The 17746-nt window shown below is 35.6% G+C and overlaps 3 protein-coding genes across 4 annotated transcripts in view; 2 read left to right on the top strand and 1 right to left on the bottom strand.

The window, feature by feature from the left end:
* LOC112051399 (guanine nucleotide-binding protein G(I)/G(S)/G(T) subunit beta-1) overlaps positions 1–17746 on the top strand; it is a 49870-nt gene that overhangs the window by 20536 nt on the left and 11588 nt on the right. The window contains exons 2-4 of the mRNA XM_024090022.2: positions 12293–12420; positions 14869–15014; positions 17474–17644. Coding sequence (XP_023945790.1) covers positions 12364–12420; positions 14869–15014; positions 17474–17644 — 374 coding nt within the window. The 5' untranslated portion in view covers positions 12293–12363. The remainder of the gene's footprint in view (positions 1–12292; positions 12421–14868; positions 15015–17473; positions 17645–17746) is intronic.
* Positions 549–3422, top strand: LOC112057026 (baculoviral IAP repeat-containing protein 7-B-like). Its single transcript, XM_024097516.2, has 2 exons — positions 549–653; positions 993–3422. The coding sequence occupies exons 1-2, from the start codon at positions 636–638 to the stop codon at positions 1485–1487; spliced, it is 513 nt and encodes a 170-aa protein (XP_023953284.2). The 5' UTR covers positions 549–635; the 3' UTR covers positions 1488–3422.
* On the bottom strand, positions 3956–7563 carry LOC128199490 (opioid growth factor receptor-like). 2 transcript variants are annotated; one of them, XM_052889413.1, is made up of 3 exons: positions 6177–7563; positions 5474–5664; positions 3956–5336 (listed from the first exon to the last, which is right to left on the bottom strand). In XM_052889413.1, exons 1-3 carry the CDS (start codon positions 6179–6181, stop codon positions 5182–5184), a joined length of 351 nt encoding a protein of 116 aa, XP_052745373.1. In that variant the 5' UTR covers positions 6182–7563; the 3' UTR covers positions 3956–5181. The 2 variants fall into 2 exon arrangements, with proteins under 2 accessions (XP_052745373.1, XP_052745372.1); XM_052889412.1 differs by lacking the exon at positions 6177–7563 and adding an exon at positions 5952–6141.

Raw genomic sequence — 17746 nt, 5'->3', positions numbered from 1 at the left:
ATTTTATTGTTAAATATTTTGTTTTTGTTGTAATATTTAACTTGCCGACATTATTTTGTCTGTTGTAATCTTGCACGTATTTCTTGCAAATCTTTTACCTCCGCCGCTACAGTACCTACATTGGCTACAGTAGAGGTATTTATAAAAAAAAATGTAAACATTTATTTATAATTTTATCCTAGTTAGCTATTTTATTTAAGTTCAAAGTGACATTTAAGATAATAATTAGGTCGCCGTTATAACATTTTGTATCGTTAACAGGAATGTTGAAGATACAAAATGTTATATAGGCTGTATGGTCAACGATCTTTGCCTGTCCCCGAAATGTTGTTGGGGACAAATTAAAAAAAAAACATACAAACGTCTAAGTTGTCAATTGTCATTGTACGAATGTAGTAATTTACTCTGTGTCTGACGTCTGTTTTGTATCTGTCCGCCGCGCAAATTTTTTTCCGGTCGTGCGTTGAAGCGCAATACAAGCAAATTTTTTCAACTTGCTGATTAAAAATAAGGAGAGCTGCTCTATCATTTTTTTTTTAACTGTTGGACGACGCCATTTATATAAATAGTAAGTAATGATTCATTATTCTAAATTTAGATAAGTGCAGAAAGTAATAGTAATTTAAACATTCAAGATGTCTCATGATGTATTTGTAAGTGTAAAATTCTAATTGTCAGTTTGAAACAAACATGTTTTATCCTGTTTGGGTTATGGGATTTGACTTGATAAATACATATTTAAAGATACTTTTACTAATTACGTAAATATTTGTAAGTTGTGTTGTTGGATAGAAGCAGGCGTTACTTTGCGGAAGTTCATCATGAATTTAAAATATGTACCTACGTTTCACTCCGAAACAATGTGTTGTTTTCAGTTTTTATGAATGTTCGCGGATCATGAACTTTCACAAACGCTAGTCTCTCGCGTCAGCTAGTGTAGGTGCGTTAATGGCGGGTTTTATTAATTTTTCATTTAATTTAATTGTTTTCAGATGCACCGCGAAGAAAGCCGGCGGGAGGTCGTGCCAGCGATGCGCGACGAGCGCGACATCGGTCGGCCCGTCGCGCTCCCGCCCAAAAATGGTCAATTTGCAAATAAAAATGCCCGCCTCAGGAGCTTCGAAGGCTGGCCGCAAAACATGCGCCAGACGCCGGAGGAGCTTGCTGAGGCAGGCTTTTTTTATACGGGAAAGGAGGACGCAGTTCTATGCTTCCACTGTGATGGGGGCTTAAAAGGGTGGAAGAGGGGGGACCAACCCTGGGCCCAACATGCCCAGTGGTTTGATCGGTGCCCATTTTTGGCCCAGGCAAAGGGCAAAATTTACATCAAAAAGATGTGGAAGGAAGCTCGCGGCATTCCCACGAACGCCCGTTGTGTCTATGTCGCGAGTTTCTGGGAGGACAACTTGCTACCACAGGTGCATTCGGGTACCAACCATGAGTGGATTTACAACATGTTGGACCTGAGATTATTTCCCCCAGAATAATTCTTTATTCCATGGGAAATTAATCAGGTCCATCATATTATAGATCCACTCATGGTATTAAAAACCTTCTAGTGTTGTAGACCAATAACTAAAGATAAATTAGAGTGATTTAAAAACTCAATTACTTCTAAAAATAAAAGTTTGCATTTGAAAACAGTCATCCAGACATGCTTTTTGATGCACCTTTTGAAAACAATAGATAGAGTTCTTTAGTTTTTGTATACAGTTTTTAAAATATTTAAAATCAACATAATTATTAAAATTTTGACATCCTCAAATACAAGCTTTTCATAATTTCAAATTACCTATAAAAAAACTTGTGTTCATGTGTATAAAAAACCTTCTAGTGTTCTAGACCAATAACTAAAGGTAAATTAGAGCGATTTAAGAACACAATTAGTTCTAAAACTACAATTTTTGCATTTGAAAACAGTCATCCAGACATTGCTTTTCGGTACACCTTTTAGAACAATACATAACATTCTTTAGTTTTTGTATACAATTTTTAAAATATTTAAAATCATAAGATATAATTATTGAAATTATCCAATTTTCAATATTACCCGAATGCACCTTATGGTACGAGTATGTTGTAACATGTTTTGATGTAAATTTTGTCCTGTCCCTCCTCCTCCATCCTTTAAACCTTCTAGTGTTCTAGACCAATAACTAAAGGTAAAAAGAGTGATTTAAAAACTCAATTACTTCTAAAACTACAAGTCTAGCATTTGAAAACAGTCATCCAGACATGCTTTTTAGTACACCTTTCAAAACAATAGAGTTCTTTCTCGCTATCAAACAAGTGAAACTGCATAATTGTGCACTGGCATCAGTTCACATTTTTAGTTCTAGTGGTCTAGACGGTATCTGAACTTTTTATTAAATAAACAACTAAGAAGTTCAAATAAATCTAAATTGTATGTACCAAACTTCATAAATGGGTATGGTAAGCGAAGGCTCGAATATATTGTTCCAACATTGTTTGTTAATAATGTTCTGTTTGTTCCTAAATATTGTATTTATTGTATGCAATAATAACCAGTGCACAGTAAAACTAACTGTGTTTGTGTTGCACTATGGTTAGGCTTAATTTCAATGTGTTGTTTGTTGAAAAATAAATAATAATAATAACAACCTTTAACGATTTTCCGGATACGGTAAAGAATCTTCTAAAAGATACTAATATACTCACGAACGTCATAAGCGGAAACTAAAGAATTACTTTTTGGGACAGCCTGTGTAGCGTCGCAGCAGCGGTTTACTCACACTTTTACAATATTTATTTAACTACCCGATAATGATTTTTGTTTGTTAATTATTTTAGTTCTTAAATATTGTATTATGTAATAATAACCAGTGCACAGTAAAACCAACTGTGGTTTGTGTTGCAATATGGTTAGGCTTAATCTAAATGTGTTTTTTTGTAGAATAATAAATAAATAAATAAATAAAAATAATATTATATCTATTTTGTTTGTTATTGTGGTAGTAACAAACTGCAGCTGATGATTTGTTCTCACTTGTAATTTATTTAAAAAAAAAGTATATTTTCACTACTCTTGCTCAAAAACACTGTCATATTACCACTCCACAGCGGGGCTAAAAATACTCATTATTCATCTTTACAATAGTCGGAAATTATGTTACTGGGTAAAAGCATCTCCCTTATCCAAAATTCCAGACTTTGTACATTTAATTTTCAATTAAAATAAATCATTGAATATTGTACTAAACTATTTTATTTTCTCGCAATCGTAGTGAAAAGCAGAGTGTAACACGTGGGGCTAAACCCATTATAAACTCGGTTACTCGCCTTACGTCTCGGGCCCTAAAAATACCTTGTATATAATGGGTCTTTTTAGCCCCTTGTATAACAATCTACTATTTTTAATCATTGTAAAATATTTTTGTAATATATATGTTTCCTCTAGTAAATAGTTGTTTTTGTTTATTATCACTAAATTGCATATATAACCCACCTACCGTATACCAAAATAAAAGAGTATAACTATACCTCATTACCTCTAAAATAACTCTCCTAAATTTTACAAGCAAAGCTTAAGAAAAGTACCTATTGTTTTAAGCTACGTATACAATGTCATTATAAATTAGAAAGAAAATTCATTTATTGTTTAAAAAAATATTTTTTTTAATATTTTGAGTCACGTTACATATTTTAATATAACCCCCCTGGAGACGCCGCTGAGGTCCCATACGGCACTACTTACACAATCAGAAAAAGAAACTTAATATTTCAATAGTAGGTATGTTTTATTATAGTAAAACATACTTACTGTTAAAGGTACATACTCAATAGTTGATAATTATATTGTTAAACACACTGTGCGTGTGGTATGTTGCCGCCCGCACTCCCGGAGCGTCAAAAAAACCGCGGTGCGTGATACGCCGTCCGACAGTGCAGACGGGCGACCGTATAAACGAAGTTATAAGACTGATTAAAACAAATGTTATTTTTGTAAGTATTTATTACATAAATTTCTTGTTCTTATAAGAAAAATAACATTTAAATATAAACATGACTTTTCTTTATATATATCAAAATCAACATAATAATTATGAAATACTGTAAGCATTTAACTATCTCAGTCTTCAAAACAGTCTTTACATTTTTAATATTGTACTAAACATGACTTTTCTTTATACATATCAAAATATATCAAAATCAACATAATAATTACTAAATACTGTAAGCATTTAACTATCACAGCAAAACAGTCTTTACATTTTTAATATTGTACTAAACATGACTAATATAAACATGACTTTTCTTTATACATATCAAAATATATCAAAATCAACATAATAATTATGAAATACTGTAAGCATTTAACTATCACAGCAAAACAGTCTTTACATTTTTAATATTGTACTAAACATGACTAATATAAACATGACTTTTCTTTATACATATCAAAATCAACATAATAATTATGAAATACTGTAAGCATTTAACTATCACAGCAAAACAGTCTTTACATTTTTAATATTGTACTAAACATGACTAATATAAACATGACTTTTCTTTATACATATCAAAATCAACATAATAATTATGAAATACTGTAAGCATTTAACTATCACAGCAAAACAGTCTTTACATTTTTAATATTGTACTAAACATGACTAATATAAACATGACTTTTCTTTATACATATCAAAATCAACATAATAATTATGAAATACTGTAAGCATTTAACTATCTCAGTCTTCAAAACAGTCTTTACATTTTTAATATTGTACTAAACATGGCTAATATAAACATGACTTTTCTTTATACATATCAAAATCAACATAATAATTATGAAATACTGTGAGCATAAACTATCTCAGTCTTCAAAACAGCCTTTTTACATTTTTAATATTATTTGACTTATATTATTTCTTTTAGGTAGCTTAATATTACAAATCAATATATAAAAATATTATACATAATTATTGAGTGAGACGGGTAGTCACAATAAAATAAATACTTCCAAAACTATATCTACAGATATAATAAAACTATATATAAATATACATATATATAAATATATATATATCTAATAATAAATAATAAAAAAAATTATATACATGTATGTATAAAAATAATAAAAAAAAATATATAAATGAAACAAAAAATATAAAATTGGGAGTGGGATAAAGAATTTTTGAATATTAATTCAACATTTTTGATTTAATATTCAAAAAAGTCTTCATCCCACTCCCACTCCCACTCGGAGCTGAGGGACCCCAACGACTCCCAGGAGTCATACCCCGAGGACTCCAAGGAGTTGGGGTCCCCCAAATCCGAGGCCACTGATACAGTTGAAGCCGACGCAGTCCCATGACCTGTAACAAAATAATATTTACTCAGTATGTTTGCGTATATGTTTTGTTTTGTTCAAAACACTTGGTACGTGATACTTTATCACAACTTGGGCCTCAATAGCATAAAAAAATAAATAATAAAAATGAAAAAAAATTACCCGATTGAGGACTCTCGGGTGGTGTCTCTGGTGGGGGCTGGTCAGCATCGACAGCAGCTTCTGCTGGGTCAGCTCCAGCTGGGTCAGCTGGGTCAGCTCCAGCTGGGTCAGCTCCAGCTGGGTCAGCTCCAGCTGGGTCAGCTCCAGCTGGGTCAGGGGTTGGCTCGGCCGTAGAAGTTGAGGGGGTATTTCTAAGAAAAGTGAAAATTAGTCATAATATTTATTTAACAATAGGCCACATAGTTAAAAGAGTCAATGGACGTTAGAGTCCCACAAGATGCTGGAATGGCGACCCCCTACTAGATGGACCGAGGATATCAAGAGGCTGGATGTTAGTGGCTCGAGACTTGTGCTTCCAGGTCAATACAAGAGGCCTATGTCCAACAGTGGGTGTCTATCGGTTGATAAGTTTAGGTAAGATAACAATAGGCATAAAATAAGAGGTGACTACAGTAACATTAATTGACAGATGGAATACCTATTGGATGCCGGACCATCTGAAGAGGCTGAACCAAAACCCAAGTCACTGCAAAAAATCACCATTACGGTTGACGTAATTGAACATGAATGATCGTGTTCTTCATTCAAAACCTTTGAAAATGTATCCAAGGTCGAACTCAATAAACTTGTTCATTCTAAAGTATTCCATACACTGTACAGAACAATATAAAAGAAAATAATCAATAAATCAAAATGTACTTACGACATGTTTATAATGTTAAAAAACAGCGCTGAGTAAAAATTGAAGTGTAGAGTCGATCACCACAAACGGCTAAAAAGATAATGATCACAGACCACAAATGAAGGACGAGATCAGTGTTACCAACTGTCCAAAATATTTATCCCTAAAGTTTGTGTCAAAAACCCCTAAAATCGCCTTAATTATTGAGTTGTCCCCCTAAAAATATAAATTCATAATAATTTAGAAATAATATGCTGTAATATGTTTCAAAAGTCTTATTTAATACAGACAAAATATTACGTATTTATCTGAAGATTCAGATTTTTTGAAATCATACATGTTGACAATTAATAAATTTAACATTTTTTTTTATTCGATGAAAATTGCCGCCAGTTGCCTCAGAGTGGTTGTAGAATAACGTATTATATATCGTTATAAGTCGCTAGGTCAAGAAAGATATATTAAAATTATCATCAATTTAAAAATATTAAAAAGTCAAAAAGTCCCTGAAAATACCCCTAAAAATTTCAGACCCCTAAAAAAATCCCATTTCACTTATTTGCCCCCTAAACGGGGGGGGGGGGAAACCCCTAAGTTGGGATATATTATCTATATGTATTTTATTGAAGTAAAACATACTTACTATAGTAGGTACCTCATCATTATCAACCCATATTCGGCTCATTGCTGAGCTCGAGTCTCCTCTCAGAATGAGATGGTTTATTTCAATAGTCCACCACGTTGGCCCAATGCGGATTGGCAGACTTCAGATATTATTTTGTTTGTTGTAATCCTGCAAAATGTATTTCTTGCAAATCTTTCACCTCCGCCGCTAGACAGACTGTTATTTGTATTAATGGCTAGAGTAGAGGTATAAATGAAAAAAATTTAGACATTCGTATTTTAAATTTTATTCTAGTTAGTTTGTTTATGTTTTGACTGACATTGAAAATAATTGAGCCGCCTATTTCACCCTGTTGAAGATACAAATGCGCGGCGGTTGGTGGCCTTGAAAAAATCTTATTACTCGTAATTCCTCCGAGCTCACATATGATAATGTGTTCGCAATGGCAACCCTGTTTTTTATTATAGTACACAATTTTTTCATTATAGCAAAACATACATAATATTAGGTATAGGTACATAATCAATACTATTATAAGTATAGATTGTTACATTAGTTGATAATTATATTGTTAAACACGCCGGGCGTGTGGTACGTTCCCGCCCGCACTCGCGGAGCGTCAAAATAAAACACGCTGGGCGCGATACACCGTCCGATGTACATGGGAATACCGAGTCATCTTAAAAAACACTAATGGTGTGTAATGCCGCATACGCATCGGGTAATTACGTAACACAGCGTGTGCGTATGCCGCAGGGAAAGTGTTAACAATACCTTACGTTTCTTTAGTTCACTTACACAAACTCATTTGTACCATCATTTTACAGCAACATTCAAAGCCAGTCTGGCTTTGAATGTCTTCTATTTGAATAGTGTGTTCGAACCCTTAATACGCACAAAGCCAGTGTAAATTGCAATATATTAATTATCACTAACGAATGAATTAAAAAGCTAAACAAAACAAAACACCGGATAATGATAACTCATTATATCTCAATGCCAAACAAAACTATATTAGGTACTGCTGGAAACAATCACCGTTTCCATAAGGGCACCGCCACATTTCTCCGGACTCTATGATAGATAATCTACTTATATTATAAACTAGTAGACGCCGCGCGGTTTCACCCGCGTGGTTCCCGTTTCCGTAAGAACACGGGAATAAATAATAGCCTATAGCCTTCCTCCTATAGAAAGAAATTTTCTCTCTCTCTCTCTCTCTCTCTCTCTCTCTCTCTCTCTCTCTCTCTCTCTCTCTCTCTCTCTCTCTCTCTCCCTCTCCCCCCCCCCCCCCCCTCTCGTCTCTTGCTCATGAACAAAGACTTCACTATCACGTAAACACTAAGTTATTGGACATTATCTTAGTATAATAATAATATATTATAAGTTTAGCCTAGGTTAAAGTTAAATTACTAATTGGTCACATAAGTCTATTGTAAAGTACCAAATTGGTACTTTAGAGAAAAAAAATGGCTGGGGTTACAAATAAGAAAAACGTGTGTTATTATCTATGGTTTAAAGTTTAAATATTGATTGCGTGGCGCCAATACACGTAAATATTCCATTGTTCCATGTATGGGAGGCTGCGAGGCGATTGTATGGCAAGGGAAACTTGTGTGACGTCAGAACGCAACTACTGTGTTGTCGTTTGCAATTGTTCGTTGGTTATACTTTTTAAATTACCACAATAGTCATTTATGCCACTGTCATAATTTTATGAAGTTTTTACAGTGGTCCCAATAACATTATTGGGACCACTGTAGCACGAATGATTTTTGTGCACAGTAGACAGCACGAGTGTTACAATCGCTAATTACGTGCAGTGGCATACAATACTTTTTCTACGACCAAGAAATAAAAGAAATAACTAAACTTAGTAAATAATATAATTATAATTGTTGTGTTATCTGTTCGTTTGCGATTATGATACGTGGCTTTCAGGTGGTAAAAGAATTTTCAAAACCGGTTCAGTATATCCATAGTTTTACAGTACCACAAACTTTACCTGTTTATAATATTAGTAAATACTAGAGTTATTCTGTGTATTCCACTCTATTTTATATCTGTACCTATGGCCTGTTTTTCATATTTGGTACTGATTGTGCATTCATAGGAGAAACAAAATCTCCGAATGTCATACATAGCACGACTCACAGTGGAATTCATAGACGTTGTGGGGGTTCGTTCACCCGCTTAGTGTCGAATTTAAACTCTATACGTTTTAGAACTCGACACTCAGCGGGTAAATGGTGCCCTGGGGGTGCCCCTGCAACGTTTGTGAATTCCACTGCCAGACGCCGCGATCCAAAGCCACATATGCTAAACACTGAGGCAGTTTAACTTAGAAGTATGTATATATGTATTACCTCTGCCTCCGATTTCGGAGGGCGTAGATTCGAATCCGGTCCGGGGCACTTATATTATTATTATACACCTCCAACTTTTTAGTTGTGTGTGCGTTTTAAGAAATTAAATATCACTTATATATCTCAAATTATATATCTCAAACGGTGAAGGAAAAACATCGTTTAGAAACCTGCATACCAGTGGAATTTTCTTAATTCTCTGCGTGTGTGAAGTCTGCCAATCCGCATTGGGCCAGCGCGGTGGACTATTATTACTGAGACGGGCAGCGTGACGTCAGGAATGTGTATTCAGCAATGAAAATCTTCGTATAGTTCCAACAAAGTGTATTATCACCAACAAAGATCGCGCTCGACTGACTACCAGACGACAAAATAATTACCGACTATGACTCAAACAGTTTTACAATTCAAAATGGTTTCTGTATCTTACAACTACTTTTTAATTAAACAGTTTTACGGCTTAGTCTAACATTATGAAATTAATATCATTATAATATTTAAATTAATTATAAAATGTAAATAGTTTACTTTAATCTGAGTTTAAATAATAAAGCTAAAGATAGAATCTTTAGGTTTAGTCAAATCAGTATCTTATAAACGAAAAACTGTAATCATGACATTGAAGAATTATTATCAGCAAATAACAGACAATGTTTATAATAACATATAGATAGTTTAGTATATTTATAGTTTGTTAGATGGAACTCGTAGGCCCTCGTAACACTCGGCCATCCTGCATTAGCCGTGTCCCACGGCGATCTGGCAACGCATCAGGGTTCTTCTGCGTCTGAAAAACGTAAAATAAACAGAACCGTAAATGTTCTTTTGTAAATAAAAAAAAAACTATGTAGGTGGCTACTACTGGAATCTTCAAAATTATGCACCGACTAAGTTACATTTTTTTATTAGAGCCTGGCTATACTTTAATTTTTATTCATCCCTAGATCTAGCTTAGTTATTAAATGTTCTATTTAGAAGTCACAGATTAGTTTCATTTCCTAGGTAATATATTTTAAGGTTGCAGGTCTTATGGTCTTGTCTAAGGTGCTGCTGCTATTATATTTTAGAGTCACACAGATTTAGTTATGTTTTTTAAATATTATATCATAGTCACACAGATACTGCACTGTAGACACACAGATTTAGTTATGTTTTCTAAATATTATATCATAGTCACACAGATACTGCACTGTAAAAGAGAACCGAATAATAGGCTACAACACTGAGCGCACACATGCACAATATTGTCTTTAATTCCATTATATATTTACGAATATATCGTTTTTACACTTTCTGAACACACTACTAGTCATTGTAGACGATATTTAGGTATTATTTCTTTAAATAACGTTCGTTGTTGACCACAACTAACATCTAGTTGACTATAAATTTCCTCTTTTGAGCGCCTCATTTTTCATGTGCTAGTAACACATCTAACAGTATTTAATATCATTGGTCGCAAAAGCATCTCTAGGAACGATGGCATTACATTTTTTAAATCGTTTAATACCTTTTATGCTATTAATCGTAATAGTATAATCGTAAAAGAGTGGTTAGCCTTAGATACTTTATAAGGTTTCATGTATTTAACTTCCTATCTTTTTAGTAACTCGCGTTTTGTGATCATTAGATAGCATTTCCACAGCACTAAATCCTATTCTTATTCCTATAATCCTACCTTGTATTTTTTACAACTTTTATGTTTATTTATCGTAGCGATTTTCATAATAGTCATGTGGCAATCGATAAGTGTTTAGCTTGCTGTCTGTACGATATTTTAGCTGATCAATTGAATTTGGGTGTTCACTATTAGTAGTAGTAGGGTAGGTAGTTAAAAGAGTATTAGTATGTACAAACATTAAACTAAAATCCAGTTACTGCGTGTGGGGAATTAATAATACCCCAAATGACATCAGCTAATTTTTCATCCCAGATGCATTCGCTTTCTGTTGTAGTATTTAGTTCATTAGTACTTTTGACTTTCTGTTGGTTGGTTGGTTTGTTTCAACTTGTTCATTTGTTTTATTTGTTTTTCAGTTACGAACTCCATAAAATACCTACTTGTGAATGATACGCCACGATCAGTTATAAAATCCGGGTAACGTTTCGTGGAGTTTACGCAGAGTGCTCCTCTCCGGACACCGTACTCCCAGCAGCGCCGGCAGCAAACCAGCAAGTGGCAGCCTTGTGGCAAACGCGGAGGCAGACTTCACAGCGGCGGCAATCTCGGGCTTCGTGACCGGCAACGCCGCGGAGATGAACTTGCATGACGAAAATGCGATCTCTTTCCTTCCATGTACACATATCACCCAGCTGGTAAATTTTATTAAACCAGCCCATCACGTTCGTATTTTTCTTCTCTGGGTCAAATTTAGGTAAAATATCGGCCTCCAGGTGGTTAACTCTTCGTTTCTTCGGCAAATATATTTCTTCAGGGTGTAAAAAAAAATGTTAATTTTCGTCGGGTAGGTACTTCTTCGTCGGTCGATACATCAGTATGGCTTCGCCTTCTTTTTCCGTGTCCCTTATTGTATGGTCCGAGAATTGAGTCCATTTGCATACCACTTCTGAAATATTACTGAGACGGGCAGCGTGACGTCAGGAATGTGTATTCAGCAATGAAAATCTTCGTATAGTTCCAACAAAGTGTATTATCACCAACAAAGATCGCGCTCGACTGACTACCAGACGACAAAATAATTACCGACTATGACTCAAACAGTTTTACAATTCAAAATGGTTTCTGTATCTTACAACTACTTTTTAATTAAACAGTTTTACGGCTTAGTCTAACATTATGAAATTAATATCATTATAATATTTAAATTAATTATAAAATGTAAATAGTTTACTTTAATCTGAGTTTAAATAATAAAGCTAAAGATAGAATCTTTAGGTTTAGTCAAATCAGTATCTTATAAACGAAAAACTGTAATCATGACATTGAAGAATTATTATCAGCAAATAACAGACAATGTTTATAATAACATATAGATAGTTTAGTATATTTATAGTTTGTTAGATGGAACTCGTAGGCCCTCGTAACACTATTGGCCTAACCCCTCTCATTCTGAGAGGAGACTCGAGCTCAGCAGTGAGCCAAATGTGGGTTGATGATGATGATGATGTATTGTTGTATTGTGCAGGTCGGTGCGGCGCAGTGAGCGTACCGTAGAGGCGGAACTAGCGGAAGGACGAGCCCCTTGAGCCGCGCACCATGAACGAGCTGGACAGCCTGCGCCAGGAGGCGGAGACGCTCAAGAATGCCATCCGGGTATGACCAGACAATACATTGTTTTACTGATTTCAGGGTAATGTACCTCAAGAGAAAAGTAATACTTTTTTACATAAAAATAGAAATCAGTTATTTTGATATTAACACAAAATTACTAAACTGATTTTCAAAGAAATGGGATGAAATGGGACCAATCTGAAAGTAGGTATAGTCTTTTGAACAAAAAAGAACTTTCAAAATTGGTTAATAGATGACGAAGTTTTATGTGGTAACAAACATGAAAAAAAAGTTGGTTGAAAAACCCTTTTGTATATAGGACAACTTTGTTGTCTGTCTGTCAAGTAGATGTTTTTTTTATTTTTTTAACCGACTTCAAAAAAAGGAGGAGGTTTCTCAATTCGACCGTATATGTATATATTTTTTTGTTTAGCTTACCATCATATGGTAAGCTAAGATGGTAAGTGATGATGCAATCTAAGATGGAAGCGAGCTAACTTGTTAGGATGAAAATCCACACCGCTTTCGGTTTTTACGCGACATCGTACCGGAACGCCAATTACATGAAAATCAAAACGAATTAAAATATCACTGTCGAATTAATTATACGTCAACACAGATCTGATTGAACTTAAATACTGAAATACAGCGGTGCTTCTTCGCAAAATAAACCAACATCTTCTACTTCCCTAGTACTTCTCTAGTACATACTTCATCTATAGCTTGGCAAGTTCGTTCGTAACACTCCCGATGAGAATGAAAAACCCTCGACTGTTGTTCACTTCCCCGTACGCACGTCTTGCCTCCCGTCGCCCGCATATCATAGAAGTGACATCAACGATTCCAGGGAAGTACTATACCAAGCTATAGTACTTCCCTGGAAGAGCTTTTACAAGGCTAAAAACTCTGATATAAAAAATCGAAGTTGATCTAAACAAGGCCGCAGCTCCCGTATATCCGTCGGTCACGGACGGACGGACATATGCATACATATACATTATATCTACAAGAATATGATAATAAATTCTCTCGATGTCGATGGCTAAAGATAGTTTCGCTTCGAGCCGTTATATCAACTCGACCTACTATTTTCCTGATTTATTTTTGTTCTTTTTAAATAGATTTACTTCCAATCTTCCTATTTTTCAAAATAACCGGCATCTTACTTCTTTTTGATAACTTCTGTTATCTAACCCCGTCTTACTAGAAACAGGCCTATAAAAAATATTTTTCATAGGGTTGGGTGTACTCCTCTATAACAAGATCACAGTTATGGACCTGCCAATAATTTATTTATTTTCAAAAAATAGATGATACAAGCAATTTTGAAACTTAAATACTAAAATATACTACTTTACGAATATTTAAATTCAATTAATGTGTGATCGGAACCTCTTCTCGGGTAAGGGCCTTCTCCAGCTTTTTCCTGACCTCTCTGTTCTTAGCTTTCCTTATCCATTCCTTTCCTGTTATCGCTTTATTCGACCTGCCAAAGCATAAGTTAAAAAAACATTTAATAAGTCGAGGTTACTACACAATTGATGAGTTCCTTAATGACAAAGGTGCATGAAGGCCATTGGATTAGCCACCTTCTTCACACTGGAAGTAAAAGTAATGATCTCAACAGTTCTCTAATGAATGATTTTTTTTTATGAGAACACTGTTGAATTTATTGCTTGCTCTGTACCCCGTATGGGGATCTTGGTCATAAGCTTGTTTTTGCAACGCGGCGTGAGCCAAAGACGCCTTTTTAATATATGCCGCGATTAAATTGTTTACAAAAAAAAACTTGTCTTCCGAATTGATGATATAGTCTTTACTAAAGTCAAACTTGACGTTTCAAGCCTAAGCCTACTTGAAATAAATCAAAATAGTCAATTGACGTATCAAAAACAAGCACTTTTGATACGTCAATTGACTATTTGTAAAGATTCTACCACCGCTTCGGAAGGCAGGTTCTGCTGACAAGAAACCGGCAAGAAACTTAACAGTTGCTCTTTTAAAAAAATCGTATAATATTAAAATTTGCAATTGATGACAACATTACAATTTCTTATAGTTTTACTTCCTGTGTGAAGGTGGAAGCTGATCTAATGGCCTCCAAGCATCTTTATCATTGAGGAACTCATCAATGGTGTTAGTAACCACGACTAAGTAAATGTTTTTTGACACATTGATTAAAGTACTGCTGCCTATGTATTGGCAGGTCCATCACAGTCTTGGGGATCTTGTTATAGAAGAGTACACCCAAACGTAAAACAGCAGCACTAGCAGGACTTATCGCATATCATGTGTTTATTGATATGGTACGAGTATATATTTTCAACTGGTCACAAATTTCATTTTGATTTTGAAAATCATGACGGCCCCGCGATCACAGGCTCTCGTCCTATTGGGTGACATTCAGTTTCCCCCCTCTCTGGACATCTCACAAAAGACGTCCCCAAACTTGAGTACGGATCAGTTGTTGATACATATGTGTTCTTGCAGGACGCGCGCAAGGCGGCGTGCGACACATCGCTGGCGCAGGCCACCGCCAACCTGGAGCCCATCGGCCGCATCCAGATGCGCACGCGCCGCACGCTGCGCGGACACCTCGCCAAAATCTACGCCATGCACTGGGGCAGCGACTCCAGGTGATGCGCCGCCACTTTATACCCGACTGTCGCAGGGGAAGGTTGCAGGAGTCCACATCGCCCGCGTCCAGATGTGCATTACCAAACGACCTATATACAGGATTGGAAGAAAAATATGGTAGAGAGGCGAATATATTAGCATGTCATGGATTTACCGTGTCGTGTTTAGAAAAAATCTCCGAACATTCCCGGACTTGTAAACCCGAGTGTAGGGTTAAGGAGTTTTATCATAACATGTTAACACTCCCCTTCTCTATTCGTGTTGACCTCCTCTGTCTAGCCAAATTTAGCAAATCTTTAATAGAACAGCTTTAGATACCCGTTCTAATGTTGATTGTTTCAGTTCTACTGAGGCCAGATTATAGAGATATTTTGCTGGTATTCCTCTCGCACTCCCTTCTATGACATATAATACACTATCCACATAGCCATTTTTAGTTACTTCGTTTCACCTGTACATATTGTCTTATACTTCAGAGCCTTTCATCGTAGTCTATTAAAATACTCTCTCTACTGACCAACTAATACTACAAGGAACTTACAATCAAGACAAATAGCACTTGTTTGTATCAGCTAATCCCTGGATGGGTTTACTTTTAGCAAGGAACGAAGTATTGGGCAACCGGTACAAGCATCACATAAACATAGAGTGACCTATTTCACCGGGTCCCGGAGATCGGCCCGTGTGTTATTGTTTCCCGAAAGCGTTGATTCCTTATAAACGATCGCCGTCGGTGTTATTTGAGGAAAATCCACACGATTGGAAACGTATCTTGGAAATTGAAAAGTATAAATAGAAAATTTTTAGTAGAAGTGCCGTTTTTATGGTTCTTGAGAAATGGGTAATAAATACGACTGGCTACGCCAATAGTTAGTCTATTCGGCTTTGGATAGTGAGGTCTTGGATTTGAGACCTGGGTCAGGCTCAAAAATCAATCATCAAAATTTTTAAATTTTGAAAAACCCCCCAAAGGTCATGAAAATATTAATTACACTCGATCAAGTCATCAATATTTTCTTTCAGAGAGCTTTCATTTGAGACCCACTCGAGTATATTTGCCGACATTCGGTTATTCTTTCCTACTTTAACCCCCAGAACTATCAAACGGCTTAACCGATTTTCATCAAACAAATCTAAGAACACTCGCACATAAATCACCTTTCATACAAAATGACCTAAATTGAAATCGTTTCATCCGTTCGGGAGCTATGGTGCCACGGACAGACATACAAACAGACAGAGAGACAGGCAGACACGTCAAACTAATAATACTCTTTTGCGTCGTTAAAAATAGTTTTTGTTCTAAGAAATGCAGTACACTTTTGTCTAATCGCATTTTCAATCAAAATCATTAGAAAAGAGTTTACAGTTATAGCCAATGGACACTCCACGCGGACGATTTTACTATATGTCTGTAGCACAAGTTAGCCCTCATTCGCACGAGAGTTTTTTTACCGGGCGTTAAAAAAGCGTTCAAATATAGTATGAAGTTAAATTAAGATCTATTTCCAACTCCCAAAATTTGGGAATGCATTTGTTGTATTTGAAAACTTCTTTAACGTCTCTTAAAAAAATTCTCGTGCGAATGAGAGCTGAAGGAGTTTTCTGTAAAAAGTTCAACTTTAAAACGTTCAACATTAAAAGATTGTTTGGAGACTAGAATATTTGCCCTCGCGAGGAAAATCAATACAAAACTGTACCTTTATAGAACTACTAAAATATGTATTCATAAAATTATGACTACCATTTTAGAACTCGATTGGTATTCGTTATGACGTACACCTGCCTCTTTACGTTCAAACACTTTTATTGTATTGTTTCCAATGCGTATATTGGAAAGCGCCATGGTGACTAACTTTCGCGTCTCTTTAAATAGTTTTCTATACTTACTTCATATTAGATTGATTTATCTTTTATCACAAGAAAGCCACTTTATTTATAAGTGTCACAGGCTACATTTTGTCGAACTACGCGGGTGAAACCCGCATTGGTCGCATTGGCCAATCTATACTTATTATAAAACGACTAGGCCCAGTTCTGTAAATGGAGGGCAGGGCGTTACACATAGGTAATCGATACTGAAGCTAAAAATATTATTATTTTTTGTCTGGGATCGTGTCTGTTTGTTTGTTTTTGTAAAATAATTAGTGGACTTAGTATTTTATATAAAACATGCGAAAATATAAATAGAAGGGGTGAAAATAAAATTCTCGTGAGATGTTTGTTACCAAAGTCCTTCGAAACGGTTGATTATTTTGCAATATTATGTGCATATAGGTAGGGGTTTGCTATTACTACATACATACATGCCATCACGCCTTATTCCCTTTGGGGTCTACGATCCTTGCATAACTCCCTTGCTTCTTCCATACACAAAAATCATTTCATTCTAGTTCGTCGGCTTAGTTTATTATAATACTAATTATAATATTGTACTAATTGTAGTATTTCGTCGTAGGAACCTGGTGTCCGCCAGTCAGGACGGCAAGCTGATCGTGTGGGACAGTCACACGACGAACAAGGTGCACGCTATCCCGCTGCGCTCGTCGTGGGTGATGACGTGCGCCTACGCGCCCTCCGGCTCGTACGTCGCGTGCGGCGGGCTCGACAACATCTGCTCCATCTATAGGTATGTGGGTCACACGACAAACTGATCGTGCGGGTCAGTCACACGACAAACTGATCGTGTGGGTCAGTCACGCGACAAACTGATCGTGTGGGTTGGTCATAC

This window comes from Bicyclus anynana, chromosome 25 (assembly GCF_947172395.1).
Source record: "Bicyclus anynana chromosome 25, ilBicAnyn1.1, whole genome shotgun sequence".
Lineage (NCBI taxonomy): Eukaryota > Metazoa > Arthropoda > Insecta > Lepidoptera > Nymphalidae > Bicyclus > Bicyclus anynana.
The sequence above is the reverse complement of the archived record's forward strand: the minus strand, read 5'-3'. Positions and strand labels throughout refer to the sequence as shown.

Bases quoted from the DNA above. Each gene is read 5' to 3' on its own strand.
- LOC128199490 (XM_052889412.1), bottom strand. From the start codon at position 6,016: ATGGTGATTTTTTGCAGTGACTTGGGTTTTGGTTCAGCCTCTTCAGAT. The intron at 5,665-5,951 runs GTATTCCATCTG...CACTTTTCTTAG, and splicing joins GATGGTCCGGCATCCAATAG to AAATACCCCCTCAACTTCTA. The intron at 5,337-5,473 runs GTAATTTTTTTT...ATTTTGTTACAG, and splicing joins ACCCGAGAGTCCTCAATCGG to GTCATGGGACTGCGTCGGCT.